General features: G+C 49.4%; 1 protein-coding gene across 1 annotated transcript; it reads left to right on the plus strand.

The window, feature by feature from the left end:
* Positions 1-9,362: 9,362 nt before the first annotated feature.
* On the plus strand, positions 9,363-12,902 carry ENTPD8 (ectonucleoside triphosphate diphosphohydrolase 8). Its single transcript, XM_006863776.1, has 9 exons — positions 9,363-9,488; positions 9,569-9,686; positions 10,869-11,019; positions 11,103-11,262; positions 11,375-11,605; positions 11,673-11,936; positions 12,033-12,143; positions 12,487-12,621; positions 12,711-12,902. The coding sequence occupies exons 1-9, from the start codon at positions 9,363-9,365 to the stop codon at positions 12,900-12,902; spliced, it is 1,488 nt and encodes a 495-aa protein (XP_006863838.1).
* Positions 12,903-16,089: the final 3,187 nt, after the last annotated feature.

The raw sequence follows: 16,089 nt of genomic DNA on the forward strand, positions 1-16,089 counted from the left end.
TTTCTTCCATTTGCTTTAGCATCTCTATGCTGAAGAGCAAGTTTCAGTGTCTCTTCTAACATCCATTTTGACCTTTTCCTTCTTTCTTGTCTTCTTAATGACTTTTTGCTTTCTTCCTGTATGACGTTCTTGATGTCATCCCACAACTCTTCTGGTCTTCAGTCTTTAGTGTTTAATGCATCAAATCTGTTCTTCAGATGATCTCTAAGTTCAGGTGGGATATATTCAAGGTCATATTTTGGCTCCCATGGAATTGTTTTCATTTTCTTCAGCATCAGTCTGAACCTGGCCTTGTTTACACTGATGATATGGAGCTTTTCCATCATCTCTTTCCGCAGATGTAGTCAATTTGATTTCTATGTATTCCATCTGGTGAGGTCCATCCATGTGCATAGTCTTCTCTTATGCTGTCTAAAGAAGGTATTTGAAATGAACAAATCATTGGTTTTGCAGAATTCTATCATGCAATCGCCAGCATCATTTCTATCACCAAGGCCATATTTTCCAACTACTGATCCTTCCTCTTTGCTCCCAACCTTTGCATTCCAATCACTAGTATTGATCAATACATCTTGATTGCATGTTTGATCAATTTCAGATTGAGAAAGTTGGTAGAATTCTTCTGTTTCATCCTCACTGGCTTTAGTAGTTGGTGCGTAAATTTGAATAATAGTGGTATTAACTGGGCTTCCCTGTAAGCTAATGGATATTATCCTATCACAGACAGCGTTGTACCTCATGACTGATCTGGATATGTTCTTTTTGACGATGAATGCACACCATTCCTCTTCAATTTGTCATTCCCGGCATAGTAAACCATGTGGTCGTCAGATTCAAACTGGCCAATACCAGTCCATTTCAGCTCACTAATGCCTACGATATGGATGTTTATGAGTTCCATTTCATTTTTGACAACTTCCAATTTTCCCAGATTCTTACTTCGTACACTCCATGTTCCGATTTTCAATGGATGTTTACAGCTGTTTCTCTTCATTTTGAGTTGTGCCCCATCAGCAAATGAAGGTCCCGCGGGCTTTTGTCCCATGGGCTTTACTCCATTCGCGTCATCACGGTCAACTCTACTTTGAGGAGGCAGCTCTTCCCCAATCGTATTTTGAGTGCCTTCCAACCTGAGGGCCTCATTTTCCGGCACTATATCTGACAGTGTTTCTCCGCTATTCATAAGGTTTTCAGTGACTAAATATTCGGAAGTAGTTCGTCACTCTTTCTTTCTAATCTGTCTTTGTCTGGAAGCTCATCTGAAACCTGTCCACTGTTGTTGACCCTGTTGTTGTTGTTGTTATGTGCTGTCGAGTCGGTTCCGACCCATAGCGACCCTGTACAGACCCTACTGGTATTTAAAATATCGGTGGCATAGCTTCCAGAATCACAGCAACACAGAAGCCAACCACAGTAAGAGAAACTGACAGATGAGTGGTGGACCATTTACAATAGCTCCCCTAAGGTGAAATACTTAGGAGAAAATCTAATAAAACATATGCCGTTGTTGTTCAGTGCCTTGGAGTGGGTTCCAACTCACAGTAATCCTGCATAAGGTTTTTAACGAGTGGCTGGGGAGTTTGAACCGCCAACCTTGAGGTTCAAATTGACCTTGTGGTCCAGTGCTTTATCCCACAGCACCACACCAGGAAACAAGTCCTGGTGGGCCCATACAATGCAAGCCCCCACTCAGCTTCACAGAGGTCAGCGTTTTATGGAGACAGAAGGGAGTCACTGTTCAGTGCCACACTGTGAGAAACGGGATCAGTACCCCACATCCTGCCTCTGTCCCCCTTGGTTATGAGGTCACTGATGAGTTATCACAAGGACTTACTGACAAACACTCAAGAAATCCAATCTGTGCACCAAACTCAGATAAAAGGGGCAGACCAGCCACAAGGCTGGTCCGCAAAAGAATTGATTTCCTATTCCGAGCAGGTCCCTCCCGGAGTTCCTTACTGACTGAGTACTATGGGGTTAGCAGCCTCTCCCCCTCCTCCCCAAACCTACTGCCTGGATGGTTGTATTCTTATTTAAAGTTCCTAGTTGGCCTAACTAAGGATTACAAATCGGGCTGTGAACCTGAGGGTCAGCAGTTCGAAACTACCAGCTGTTCCGCGGGAGACAGATGAGGCTTTCTGCTCCCGTAAAGATTTACAGCCTCACAGCACATTACAACAACAACAAGTTGGCCTAACTGAGTTTCTTCCCCTTCCCCGATAAGCCCGCCTGCAACTTCCTGTATGCACCCCTTATTCCTGAAGATGGACCACCCTAAGAGTCCTGTCCACTCAGATGGCATTCTCCTAGTGAAAGGACTGGGGCTGCCTGCAAATCCACTCCAGAGACAGGTTTGGATGATGGAGTGGCTCTGAATCACTTGAATCTACATAGGGAAATGGAAGGGGCCCATTTAACTGAGTGCTGAAAACCCCAGTAATGATGAGAGGCGGGGCTGGACCTGACTGCTCTGTCCCACCTAGGCTTTGGTCACCTGGCTCAGGCCTTTTCCAGTCACTTGACCCTTATCTGTCCCTTAGCCAGTCTGGACACTGGGGGAGGGTAAAGGGCAAAGTCCATGGGGTGGAGCAGGACAGGAGCCATAGGGCACAGATCCCAGGAGGACAAGGGGTGGGGAGACAGAGGACTGCAGGCTGAGGGGACTGGGGTCTCTCCGAACCCCGTCACCAGGGCAGCCCCAGGGGGCAGCCCCAGCCTCTGCCTGGTGACCTGAGAGCTGAGGGCACAGCCTCCCCGCTATTTGGTCCTTCCCTTCCCCCCTTTCCTTCTGTTCCCCACCTGGAGGGTCTAGATGTGGTACTGCAGGGGTTAAGGCCTACAGGGAATGCGGGCAGAATCTTCAGTAGGGTCAGGTGTGTGGCTTCCCAGCTGTTTGTATCACACCCTCTGCTCTGTAATGGCTGCAGACCTGGGTCCTGGTGGGCGGTGACAGGGAGGCGGGGCAGACGGCAGGTGCCCTACTGAAGAGGAAGACACGTTCAGCCAGAGCTACCTCCTTGCTGCCCAGAGGCTGTCAGATCAGGTGAGGGGGGTAATCCTGTCCCTGGGGGCTGCCCTGTCCTTGGTGCAGCCTGCTCCTGCTCTTTGCTGCCTAGCTGGGGGCTCAGACTTGGGTCTGGAGTTGCTCTTCTCGAGTAGGTGCAGGGTGAGGTGGGGTCCCTGTGTCCCTGGATGTTTGTGTCTCTGGATGGCCCTGTGAGTGGAGGTGGGATGCTGATCTGGAACACAGGCTGGGTTTGGTGGGGGTTGCACCTTCCTGGTGGGCCTCAGTGTACCCTGAGAGGGGTTGACCCACAGGCGCAAGGCAGTTTGAGAACCATGAGCCAGTCTCCTGAGGCGTGCCCAGGACAGACGTGCACTTTGCCCTGGCCCTGCCCAGAATCGGGGTGAAGCCAGTGTTGGTGTCGGCATCATTTAGGGTTCCTTGGTTGGCACACCAGTCACACGGCTCGGCTCAAACTGCCCATGTCCAGCGTGGGCTCTGGTTTGCTGTCTTGGCAGTGGTGTCCAGGGAAGGAGCTGCAGCAGTGACCCCACAGCTTCTCCCCTATGGGTCCCCTTACCTCTGAGGACCTATTACTACCCAGGCTGCATGGCCCCACACAGACTTGAGCCAAGAGGTCAGATGCCATGAGGCTCTGCTGCCAACTGCATTCCTGGGTCTGCCTGGGCCAGCTGCTGAATGCGTGTCTAGGGCCAACAGAAAAGTTTCAGAGTCAGATTAGAGAAATCCAAGCCTTGGATTTTCAAACAGAAAATGGATTGCTTTATACAGAATCCCTTGCATGATGGTTCCTTAACAGCGATGCCTTGTCTCTGGGATGCCAGCTGACCTTGCTAGTTTTGTTACACACATGAACACCAAGGACAAATTAGATCTTCAAGAGTCATGGGGGGAGAATCGCCTGTGGCCCTCTGGGTCAGCCTGACCTCACATGGTAGAAATGAGATAGAGGAGGTCTAAGCCAGCTCTGCCCAAGTTTAGTGTGGGGTGTCCCCAAGAGCTGAGAAATGTCCTTCTCCCCACTGCCCTGAGGGCTGCAGGTGAGTCTGGAGCATGGAGTTGGAAAGCTTCATCAGCTTTGGAGGAGAAAGTCAATTCTTCAAGTATGAAAGGGGCAGTAGCTAGAAGAGCCAGCGACTGGCCTATGATGCAGTGAATTACTGCGCTATAACCCTGCTGGCCATAGTCTTTGTGACTTTCACACAACTGGGTGGGACTATGCAAATAAGGTGCTTGTGGCCTACCAATGGTATTGGACAATTTGCTGTGAATGAAAATAAGGTGTATGACTGGGTCATGATTTCCAGTGGTGTGGCAGTTATGCAATGAAGTGATTTGGTAGGTCATCCTCCATTTTGTGATGTGGTGTAATTATCCGTTCTATGATTTGTTATAAATTCTAGCCTCCGTGTCTGTGGTTGTGGTGCCATTTGGAATGAGTTGTTTATTGTATTAATGAGGCAGGATTAGGGTGGGATGTATCTTGAGTCACTGACTTACTAGAGAGTGTGACTCAAGTCCCCACCCTTTCCTCAGTCATCACCCTTATCACCCGAATTAAAGTTACACCTGCATTACCTTGCTCAAGTAAAAAGAGGTTCCTTGGGGTATGGTCTACATTCAATATATGCATGAATGTTCTGGAAAGGTCCCTTTCTTGCTTTGGATGCTGCATCCAGCTCATCATTATCTGACCTCTGGTTCTTGAGTCAGCAACCTACCTCCTGACCTTGTGAACCAGCAGCCTGTCATCTGACCTGCAATTTGAGTTTGTCAACCCCTGCAACCACGTGAGTCAGAAGCTTCCAGCCTGATGTCAGACCCAAGGATTTGGGACTTGCCAAACTTCAACAGCACTTAACAACAATAAGACTTCACAACCATTTGACCCATTCCCTTGATAGTTTGTGAGTTCTCTGAAATGTTGTAGTGTATTATAGAACTCCAAAATGGGAGGGGGGTACTGAGTTGGTGTTAGAGATGATGGAGTGGTACAGACGTTTAGAAAGGTCATAATCGCTCCCTCATAGGAACCATTACATCTTTAACCTCTGCCTCACAGGAACCACCCTGTGCTGATCCTTATAAATTAGTCATTCAAATTTCCTGTGCAGGAAACATAACTTAGATCATTCAAAAGAACTCCAAAGTAGTCACATTTCAGACTGTCCTTGAGAGGGAAGTTCAAACAGATTTGTGCACCCGAAGAACCATAGAGCCGGTCATACACTGAGCAGGGGTCTCTGCATTGCCTGTTGATAGGGCATTTCTCATTTTCAAAGAAAGTCCAGGTTTATTCAAAGTTTAGGACTCTGAGACTCAGTGAAATCACGATCATGAGAGCCACAATGACTGGACAGTGTATTGTTAAATTTGTTGAGTTACAGGGACATTGTCTTGTGAATGGCATCCTACTACTTCTGAGCTGTCTTCTGAACCATCTTACCCTGTCACATTAGCCTTTAGTTACGTCTGCAGCTGGTGGCCACCCTCATGACTTTTAACCAGTTAACCTGTGTCTTTGGTTTATGGATTATGGAGCTGGAGAGTCCACAAACATCAAAACGTCTACGACAATGTTTAGCACAAATCCAGAATCTCTATTACTGCCCTGAGCTAAGGTGAATTCTTGTAAGACCAGAACGAAAACAGATAAGACAAGACAAAGCCAACAAGGACGAAATGAAATCAGATCCTTCAATAAGTCTTGAAGAGCTCAATACAAGAAGGTGGCGCTCAAAATTTAAGAGGTTAATTACGTGGCAGTGAGATACGTGAGAAGCTTATGGAGAGGCGAGTTCAAACAGCGCTGCCTGGTGCTCAAGTCCTCAGGGAGCTACAAGTAATGCGCTTGAATCTTACTTCTGACACTAAGAAATGTCAGAGCAAATGGGAGTATCTGTCAAAATTAAAGCAAAGAGTTTTATCTGAGGAATAGAACAATTTGAAGAGGGATCACACTTAGTGGTGTTCAGTAAAATGCTTGGACATTTTGAGGGCGAGGCAAGCCTTTATACAGAAAAGTGGGGAAGGGGGTCTGGGAATAATAATGACAAGGCCTAGGAATCCCATATGGTTACAAGTTGGTTCTGACTCATCGTGACTATGTGCACAACAGAATGAAACACAGCCTGGCCCAGCACAATTCTCACAGTTGTGTTACCTCTGAGCCCATTTGTTTTTTTGCCACTGTCAACCCGCCTCATTGGGATCTTCCTCTCTTGGCTGACCCTGCACGTTTCCAAGCACGACGTCTTTCTCCAGGGACAAGAGGCCAAATCTCACCATCCTTAATTCTAAGGAGCATTCTGGGTGTATTTCTACCAAGACAGATTTGTTCCTCCAGCAGCCCAGGGTACTTTCAATATTCTTCACCAGCATTATAATTCAAATGCATAGGTTCTTCTATACTCTGCCTTATTCGTTGTTCAACTTTCACATCGAAACACAGAGCTTCAGTAAGACACACTATATTCTTCAAACTGATATCTTGGCCCTTATACACTTTTTAAAAGAAGTCTTTTACAGCGGATTTGCCTGATGCGATACATCCTGTGATTTCTTGACTGCAGCTTCCATGAGTGCTGATTGTGGATCCAAGCAAAAGGAAGTCTTTGACAACTCCAATCTTTTCTCCATTTATCATGATGTTATTTAGTGGTCAAATTGTGAGGATTTTCATTTTCTTTTCATTTAGGCACAATCCATACTACAGATTGTAGACTTTGATCTTCATGAGTAAACGTTTTAAATCCTCATCACTTTCAGCAAGCAAGGTTGCACCATCTGCATATCTCAGGTTGCTAATGAGTCTTCCTCCAATCCTGATACCACATTCTTCTTCATAGAATCCAGCTTCTCGGACTATTTGCTTATTGTACACATTGAATGTTGTTGTTGTTGTGAGGTGCTGTCGAGTCGATCCCGACCCATAGGGTTTCTGAGGAGCAGCTGGTGAGCTTGAACCGCCAAGCTTGCAGTTCAAACGGCTTTACAGTCTGGCGCATTAACCCACAGCACCACAAGTATGGTGAAATGATATAACCCTGGGGCACACCTTTCTTGATTTTAAAGGATTCATTGTTCCCTTATTCGGTTTGAATGACTGCCTCTTGGTCTGTGAATGGGTTCCTCATGAACACAATGAAGTGTTCTGGAATTTGCATTTTTCACACTGTTGTCCATAGTTGTCATGATCTACACAGTCAGAACCTTTGCTTGGTCAGTAAAGCACAGGTAAGCGTCTTGCTGATAGTCTGTCCCTTCAGCCAAGATCCATGTGACACCAGCAATGATATCCCCTGTTCTAGGTCCTCTTCCGAATTTCCAGCTTGAATTTTTGGCAGTTCCCTGTGGATACACTGTTGAAACTGTTTTTAAAATTATCTTCAGCAAAAGGTTACTTGCATATGATATTAATAATACTCTTCAATGATTTCCACATTCAGTTGGATCACCTGTCTCTGGAATGGGCACAAATATGAATCTCTTCTAATCAGTTGGCAAGGTAGTTGTTTTCCAAATTCCTTGACATACATGAGTGAGTGCCTCCAGTGCTGCATCAGTTTGTTGAAAGTTTCCATTTGGATGGCGTCAGTTCCTGGGGCCTTGCTTTTCACCAACGCCTCAGTGTAGCTTGGACTTCTTCCTTCAGTAACACTGGTTCTTGATCAGATGCTACTTACTGAAATGGTTAAACACCAACCAATTCTTTTTGGTTTAGTAACTTTGTATTCTTTCATCTTTTTCTGACGCTTTCTGCATCATTCAAAGCTTGCCCAGAGAATCCTTCAATATTTCAAGTCGAGGCTTGAATTTCTTCTTCAGTTCTTTCAGCTTGAGAAATGTTCTTCCATTTTGGTTTTCCAGCTCCAGGTCTTTGCACATTTCATTATAATGCTTTGTCTTCTCGAGCTGCCCTTTCAAATTTTCTGTTCAGCTTTTCTTACTTTATCATTCTTCTAGTCATTTTAGCTTCTCCACATTCAAGAGCACATTTCAAAGTCTCTAGTGACATCCATTTTGGTTTTTTCTTTCTTTTCTGTATTTTAAATGACCTGCTGCTTTCTTCCTGTGTGATGTTCTTGATGTCATCCTGTAACTCCCCTGGTCTTTAGTCATTAGTCCCTAATACATCAAATCTGCTCTTGAGTCTTACTCATGAGCAGCCATCTCAGGTGTAATACTGGTTTCTCCGTGTGCGGAAGAAAGGAGAATGTTGAAAATTGAAGATGCTTAGAGCCAACTAGTGCAATGGACTAATGGAACAGATGAACATCTATCTCCGCAACTCTGAGATCAGAAGAACTAGATGGTGCCCAGTTACCACTACCAACTGGTTTGAAAGGGATCACATTAGAGGGTCCCAGATAAGGTGGGAGAAAATGTGGAACAAAACTAAAAATTATTAAAAAAAAAAAAAAAGACCAAGTTTACTGTTCAGAAAGGGACTAGAGGAACCCAATACTCTAGTCACCCTTCAGGTCTGGAAAGGAATTCATCCTTGTAGAGCAATTTTCAACCAAGCAGCAGAGATATATAGGGGGAACAACATTAGTAAGGTCTGCTCACCAGAGAATGGTAAATCGTTTAAGATCAAAAGGGCAACATTTACCTAAGGACAAAATTGAGAAGATCTGGGAGAGAGGGTGGAATGGGGATAGAACTTCAGGGAGGAAGTGGGCGAACTATTGTTACATGGGCGGGATTGCAATCATTGAAAGGAAACAAAGTGTAGGATTTGTTGAATGTAAAATTGATGATCTGCTCTGTAAACCTGCACTCAATTGACAAAAGTTATAAAGAAAAGTAAATCAATATAAGAAATTACACGCTTTAGGAAAGCAGAAAGTACTTTGGACAAGTGTAGTATAACAATGGAGGTTTGATTTAGATTTAGACTCAGGACAGACATTTTAAATCATGCCCAACATCACAGTTTTAGAATACCCTTACATAACTGTAATTGACTAACTGATTTCTTGAGTTACTTTCAAACTATTTTCTAATATGGTCTTTTTAAGTTTTGCAAACATTTGCAAGATCCTTTTTCTGGAGTCCCTTAAACAATCATTACTGGAATCTGCTGTTACAGCCTGCTGAGCTAGTTTTAATGATACTATTTCTTAAGCTCTTCTACAGACATGTCTGAAAACAGCAGCATCTCTTAAACTTAACGATAAGCAGAAATAAGGAACCTAAAGAGAAATTTTGTTTTAAAGAAACAAACCTTGGGGTTTTTTACACTGGATGTGCTGAGCTCGTTCCTTCAGATGAGTGAGGGAAGAGCAGCAGGTGGTATCTGAAAATCACTGTTGTGCCCACTGTAGGTGCCAGCATGGGACTATCCATGAAGGAGAGGGTCCTCACCGCCCTTCTGGGGATTGCCGCCACCTTGGGCCTCACTGCACTTGTCCTTGTCCTGGTAGAGGTCACCAGCATCCTCCTGCCCCCAGAAACCAAGGTGTGTGCTGGTTGGTCCAGAACAAGGGATGCGGGCTGGGATGATGCTACCTGCACCCTCCTAACCTGTGTCATTCCCAGTTTGGGATTGTGTTTGATGCTGGCTCCTCCCACACATCCCTCTTCGTGTACAAGTGGCCAGCGGACAAGGAGAATGACACAGGTGTGGTCAGCCAAGCCCTGACCTGCGAGGCAGAAGGTCAGTGGGCAGTAGGGGGTCCCATGTGGGGAAGAGAGGTGTGGAGCCGGGGGAGGAGCTACGTCCTCTACCTTCCTGACGACCAGCAAGTCACCCTAGTGAAATCGGACTCAGAGAGGTTACACGGCATGCCTTGCATGTCCCACGGGACCCACTTACTCACTCGTCTTTCCTACATGTCCCTGCCTCCCAGCATCAGTTCCCTTGGCAGCCCCTGTCTCTGGACCCCAAGACTACCTACTCTCATCTGATGGGTAGCTGCCTGCCAGGAACCTGAGGGAGCAAGGAAGGAAGCCAGCCTGAATATCCTAGGGGCTATTGCAACAAAATATCCCAGCTGGGCTTCAAACCACGAGGAGGACGCATCCTCTGAAGCTCTGGAGGCAGAAGCCCAAACCAGGTGTCTGGGTGGAGCCCCCTCCGAGGCTCTACAGAAGGACAGTATCTGGCCTCTCCCAGCTCCTGGTGGCCCCAGGTGTTTCCTGGTTTATGACCACAATGCTCCAATTTCTGTGGTCAAATGGTCCTCTGTTCTCCCAGGGATAAGGTGTCCAGTCAGCAAAGTGAGCATGGGCTGGGGATTAATGCACTGGACTGCAAAGTCGCTTTGAACCACAAGGTCAGTGGTTCAAGCTCAACAGCTGCTCCTTGGGAATCCTATACAGGATCACTATGGGTCGGAATTGACTTGATGGCACTTAACAACAACAACATTAATGCTTGCATACTAATCTGTAGAGAGCACTTTCACGTGTTTTCCACCAAATTCCATGGGGAATTCACTACAGATTGGTAAGTAAACATAAGTAAGCCCATGTTTACCTTGTTTTTTGAGTAATCCAGCACCACCCTCTTCTGTCTCTTTCATCAAAACCCACTGCCCATGGTCAATTCTGACTCAGAGGCACTCTCTAGGACATAATAGAATCTCTTTAGAGTTTCTCAGATTAAACCTTTACGAGAGTTCTCCCCAAGAGGTTTGGTGGGTTTGAACTACTGACCTTGTGTTTAGCAAACCATTAAGCCACTCTTTGAATTTAGGGGCCTTTGTAATCCGGGATGTTCTCATCTGCAGACACCTTTTCCAATTGGTCCTCATGCACTTGTTGGAATGACCCTTCCTCTCAGGAGCTAGTGTCTCAGCTCAGTAGCCGGGAGCCTGGCCCCAGCCCTCTGTTCCAGGACCCGGGATCTCCTCCTATGTGTCCAACCCCGCCCAGGCCGGTGAGAGCCTGCGGGGCTGCCTGGAGGAGGCACTGGCGTTGATCCCCAAGGCACAGCACCCGAAGACGCCCATGTTTCTGGGAGCCACAGCCGGCATGAGGCTGCTCAGGTGAGGCTTGTGCTCACAGACTCCGAGGTAGATGGAGTAGGAACACCCTGGCTTCAGCCAACGCGGCCTTTACCTTTGTCCAGCTTGAAGAACAACTCTCAGGCTGAGCGTATCTTCGCGGAAGTCACTCGGGTCCTGAACCAGTCCCCCGTGGATTTTCGGGGCGCCACGCTCCTGACCGGGCTGGACGAAGGCGCCTTTAGTTGGATCACAATCAACTACGTCCTGGGGATGCTGCTCACGGTGCCCCTGTCCCCCTGAGGGGTGGGGGTGGGTTAGGGTGTGAAGGGCAGAACTTGTGGATGGGGTGGGACTAGGGTCACATGGGGTCTGAAGGAGCCCTGTCTGTGTTCAGTACACCTTCTCCGGAGAGTGGGTCCGACCCCCCGAGGCAACGCTGGTGGGCGCCTTGGACATGGGTGGGGCGTCCACGCAGATCTCCTTCGTTCCCGGGGGCCCCATCCTGGACACCAGCACAGAGGCCACCCTCCGCCTCTATGGTTCCAACTACAGTGTCTACACACACAGCTATCTGTGCTTCGGCCGTGACCAGATGCTGAACCGGCTGCTGGCCCGCCTGGTGCAGGTCAGACCCGTGAGACAGGGGGTGGGGGTCGCCGTGTCCCGCGGTGCTCAGACCCGGTCCCCCGCAGGCCAGTCCATCCGGCCCAGTTCGCCACCCCTGCTATCACAGCGGCTACCTCGCCACGGTACCCTTGGCACCCGTGTTCGACACACCCTGTGTCGGCGCCTCACCTCCCGGTGGGGCCGCCCGGAACATCACCCTTGAGGGCTTGGGGAACCCCGGGACCTGCATCTCGGCCATCAGGGAGCTCTTCAACTTCTCCGGCTGTGTGGGCCGAAAAGACTGCGCGTTTGACGGGGTCTACCAGCCCCCGGTGCAAGGTCGTTTCTATGTGAGCGCCTCTCACTGTCCTCGGCGCGGGTGGTGTGGGGTCCCTGCTGGCCCCCAGCCCTAGAGCAGGACGTCCCCGCTGCATTCTCACCCTTAGGCCTTTGCCAACTTCTATTACACCTTCCACTTCCTGAACATCACCTCCGGGCAATCGCTGGACTCAGTCAACACCACCATCTGGAGGTTCTGTCAGCAGCCCTGGAAGGTGGTGAGTGCCTCTGCTTCCAAGGGGACAGAACCAGGGTGGGTGTGGACAGCAGGGTCTGGGGGAGCCCATGGGAGGGAAGGCAGCCATGGTTACCCTGCTCTGGTAGAAGCCTCCAGTCTGGTCAGCATGAAATAGGGGCTCCTCTTGGCAGATTCCATGAGACACTCCAAAAGAGCTGCTGGGGAGAGCTGTCTGCTGACTGCCCAGGCCCCCAACCCCTCCATCTGTTGGCCATTCAGCCTGGCCAGTGGATGGCCCCCATCCATCACTGTGATGCTTGGCTTCTGGGGGGGTCCCAGGCCCACCTCCCCAACCCCTGATGCCTTGGCCTCCCTGGCAACAGGTGGACGCAAGCTACCCTGAGGACCACCGCTGGCTTCGGGACTACTGCGCCTCAGGTCTCTACATTTTCACGCTCCTGCTGGAAGGCTACGGCTTCACAGAGCAGACCTGGCCCAGCATCGAGTTCCGCAGACAGGTGACCTTCAGACCCCACCTTCAGCCTGGCTGCGGTGAGTAGGGAGTTGGGGCTGCTCTCTGGAGCTCTGACCAGATGCCTGTCCCCAGGCCGGCGGGACCGACATAGGCTGGACGCTGGGCTACATGCTCAACCTGACCAACATGATTCCAGCCGAAGCACCAGCCCAGAAGCAGGCACAGAGCTTTGACGTCTGGGTGGCCAGCGTTGTCTTTGTGGCGCTGACCCTCGGGGTCATTTTGGTGGCAGCTGCGGTCCAGCTCTTCTGGCCCTGGGACTAGGCCAGTGGTGTCTCCTGAGGCCACAGGTAGGGGCCCAGCCCTGAGGCCTTTTGGGGCTCCTCACAGCCAAGACCCTGCCCCCACTTCACCCCATGTGACCTTGTTCCATGGGCAGCCAGCTGGCAGTGGACAGGATCCCAGCATGACCAGAGCCTTGTTGTTGATGTTAAGTGCTATAGAATCTGTTCTGACCCATAGCAAACCTGTACAGGGTTTCCAAGGAGTGGCTGGTGAGCTTGAACCACTGACCTTGCGGTTCAAACTGACTTTGCAGTCTAGTGCATTAACTCACAGTGCCAAGGCCTGAGTCTGCTCCCTGGAAACCCCGTACACTCCTCTGCTGCATGTCTGGCTCTATAGTCCACCCAGGACCGAGGAGAGCTGGTGTAGACAGATGTGATACCAGAGCTGCACAGAGACGACGCGGAGACCCAGACAGAATCCATGAATGGAATGCGCATGTGTGTTCTCGGCCCTGCTCCAGGAGCGTTCTTGCATGTATTCTTGGCCCTACCAATGTGTCAGACACGTGGACACAGCAGTGACCAGGACTCAGAAAGGCTGGAGTTTCATGTGGGGACATAGACTACACACAGATTACACAGACTACACGCAGACTACACGCAGACTACACGCAGACTACACACAGACTACACACAGACTACACACATGCCCCAATAAAACTCAGTCTCGGTGTATGGGGATGGTGCTGTGTTCTGGGGACTAAGGTGAGGAGGAAGTGGGCAGAAACCAAGGAGCTGCCCCTCAGTGCCTGCAAGGCCATGCCTGGAACTGGCCTTCATGCCAGGACGGGTGGGTGGGAATCTCCTACACTGAGAATCTCAGCCTTGGGTCTAGAATGTCACCAGGCCTGTTCCTAGCCCTGCATCCCAGGAAGGCAGTGGGGAGGCAGGGCAGGAGGGACAACTGTGGGGAGGGGGACAGAGTGACCAGGAGTGGCCCGAGTGTGGGGGACTGCAGGCAGGTCATAGTTTGACCTGCAGTTACCCCGTTGTGTTGCTGCTGCATTGAGCTATGGGAACAAATGTGGAGCCGGGGTGCACAGGGACCCCTGAAATAGCTGCTCTGCTGACAGCCCACGCCCCTCTCTGTCCTCACAGTAGCTCTGGCCCTGGGGCTGTGTGCCCCCCTCCAGGCATCTGGCTGTGTGGCCACAGCATCATTGGGAAGTGGGGGCTGCTGGTGTGGGGGACTGCTGGGAAGGCTGAGGGACTGGAGAGGCTGGCTCTCGTCCTCCTGTGGCCTGAGGACACACTGACACAGTGGGCACCTCTCCCAAGCCTGGCACAGGACCACGTGGGTGGTCTCATCAAAACCCTTCTGCACAGAACTCCACAGGGCATGCGCGCACAGTGTGGGCTGCGGCGGCAGCTGCCCCCACTTATGTGCCAGGCTGGACCACAGAACACTTGGAGAAAATGCCTAATGGCTCTCATGGTGGTCCTCCAGCTGTGCCTTGTCCACAGAAGGAGGGAGGGGGGTTCAGGACATTGTAGGGTATCCACTCACTAGTTCAGGCTTTGTCCCCAGGCAGCCCCTGGGCAATGCCGAGGCCCAGCTTGAAGTCCGACCGGGTTTTCTGGAACCTCTAGGGGGGAAGGGAGCGGTAGACACGTAACCAGTGCCTAGTCATGCCCCAATTCCACTGGGGTTTGGGGTGTCTGCTGGTCACATGCCAAGACCTTAGCAAGGGCGGGCACTTGGAGCTAGGCAGTGAGTCACTGGGCCACGCATAAACCGGGCTAGGTCGGCACAGGGGTTTTGGCCTCTCAGAAGGGCAGGGAACATCTGAACCTAAGTGGGTCTGACTTGGCTTCCAAGGGGCTGGCTTCCTTCCTCCTGGACAGCCCTGACCTCACCAAACTTTAGTGGGCAGCATCAATCCAAGGTTGAGCCCCGTGAGGAAGAGGTCAGACAAACCTTCATCTATCAACTTTTCCACCAATCCTGACTCCAGCAGTCCCTCCCATGGCCTCCACCTCTCCGCTGGGGTTGGTCATTCGCTGCAGTAGCCACACAGAACTCATAGTCCATATTCAGATTTCGGGATTTATTAGGGAGTTAACAGGCTACTAACCCATCTTAGTCTGAGAAGAAAAGGTGGACCATTTCCCAATGTTTGTTGTTGTTAAGTGATGTCTAGTTGGTTCTGACTTATAGCAACTCTGTATAGGGTTTCCAAGGAGCAGCTGATGAGTTCGAACCTCCGCCCTTGTGATTCAAAGCAACCTTGCGGTCCAGTATTTATCCTACAGCACCACACCAGGACTCCAAATGTTTAGCCACTGAAAACCTTATGAATACAGTGGAACACTGTCAGGTAGCACCAGAATATTAAAACATGATGGATAATACCATAACACTGTCAGATATCATGCTGGAAGATCAGGTTGGCAGGCACTCAAAATACGACTGGGGAAGAGCTGCCTCCTCAAAATAGAGTTGACCATGACGACGTGAAAGGAATACCTTCATTTGCTGATGGGGCACAACTAAGAATGAGGAGAAACAGCTGCAAACATCCATTAATAATAGGAACATGGAATGTACAAAGTATGAATCTAGGAAAATTGTTGTTGCTAAGTGCCGTCGAGTTGGTTCCGATTCATAGTGAACCCGAATAGGGTTTCCCAGGAGCAACTGGTAGGTTCCAACAGCTGACATTTCAGTTAGTGTTGTTGTTGTTGTTCAGTGTCATCGAGTTGGTATCGACTCATAGCGACCCTACATAGGATTTCCTAGGAGCGGCTGGTGACCTTGAACTGCCAACCTTGTAGCTCAAACCAACTTTGCAGTCCAGAGCATTAACCCACAGCACCACACCAGGACTCCTTTCAGTGAGTAATCCAATGCGTATCTTAAGCACTACACCAGAATTCTGGAAAATTGGAAGTTGTCAAAAATGAAATGGGACACATAAAGATGGATGTCCTAGGCATTAGTGAGCTGAAATGGACTGGTATTGGCCATGTTAAATCTGACTATGCCAGGAATGACACATTGAAGAGGAATGGTCTCACATTCATCATCAAGAACATTTCAAGATTTATCTTGAAGTATAATGCTGTCTGTGATAGGAGAATATCCACAGACCTACAAGGAAGACCTGGTATAGTGCTGTAGGTTCAGCACTGCACTGTGAGTCACAAGGTTGCCAGTTCAAACC

This window comes from Chrysochloris asiatica, unplaced genomic scaffold, assembly GCF_000296735.1.
Source record: "Chrysochloris asiatica unplaced genomic scaffold, ChrAsi1.0 scaffold00056, whole genome shotgun sequence".
Lineage (NCBI taxonomy): Eukaryota > Metazoa > Chordata > Mammalia > Afrosoricida > Chrysochloridae > Chrysochloris > Chrysochloris asiatica.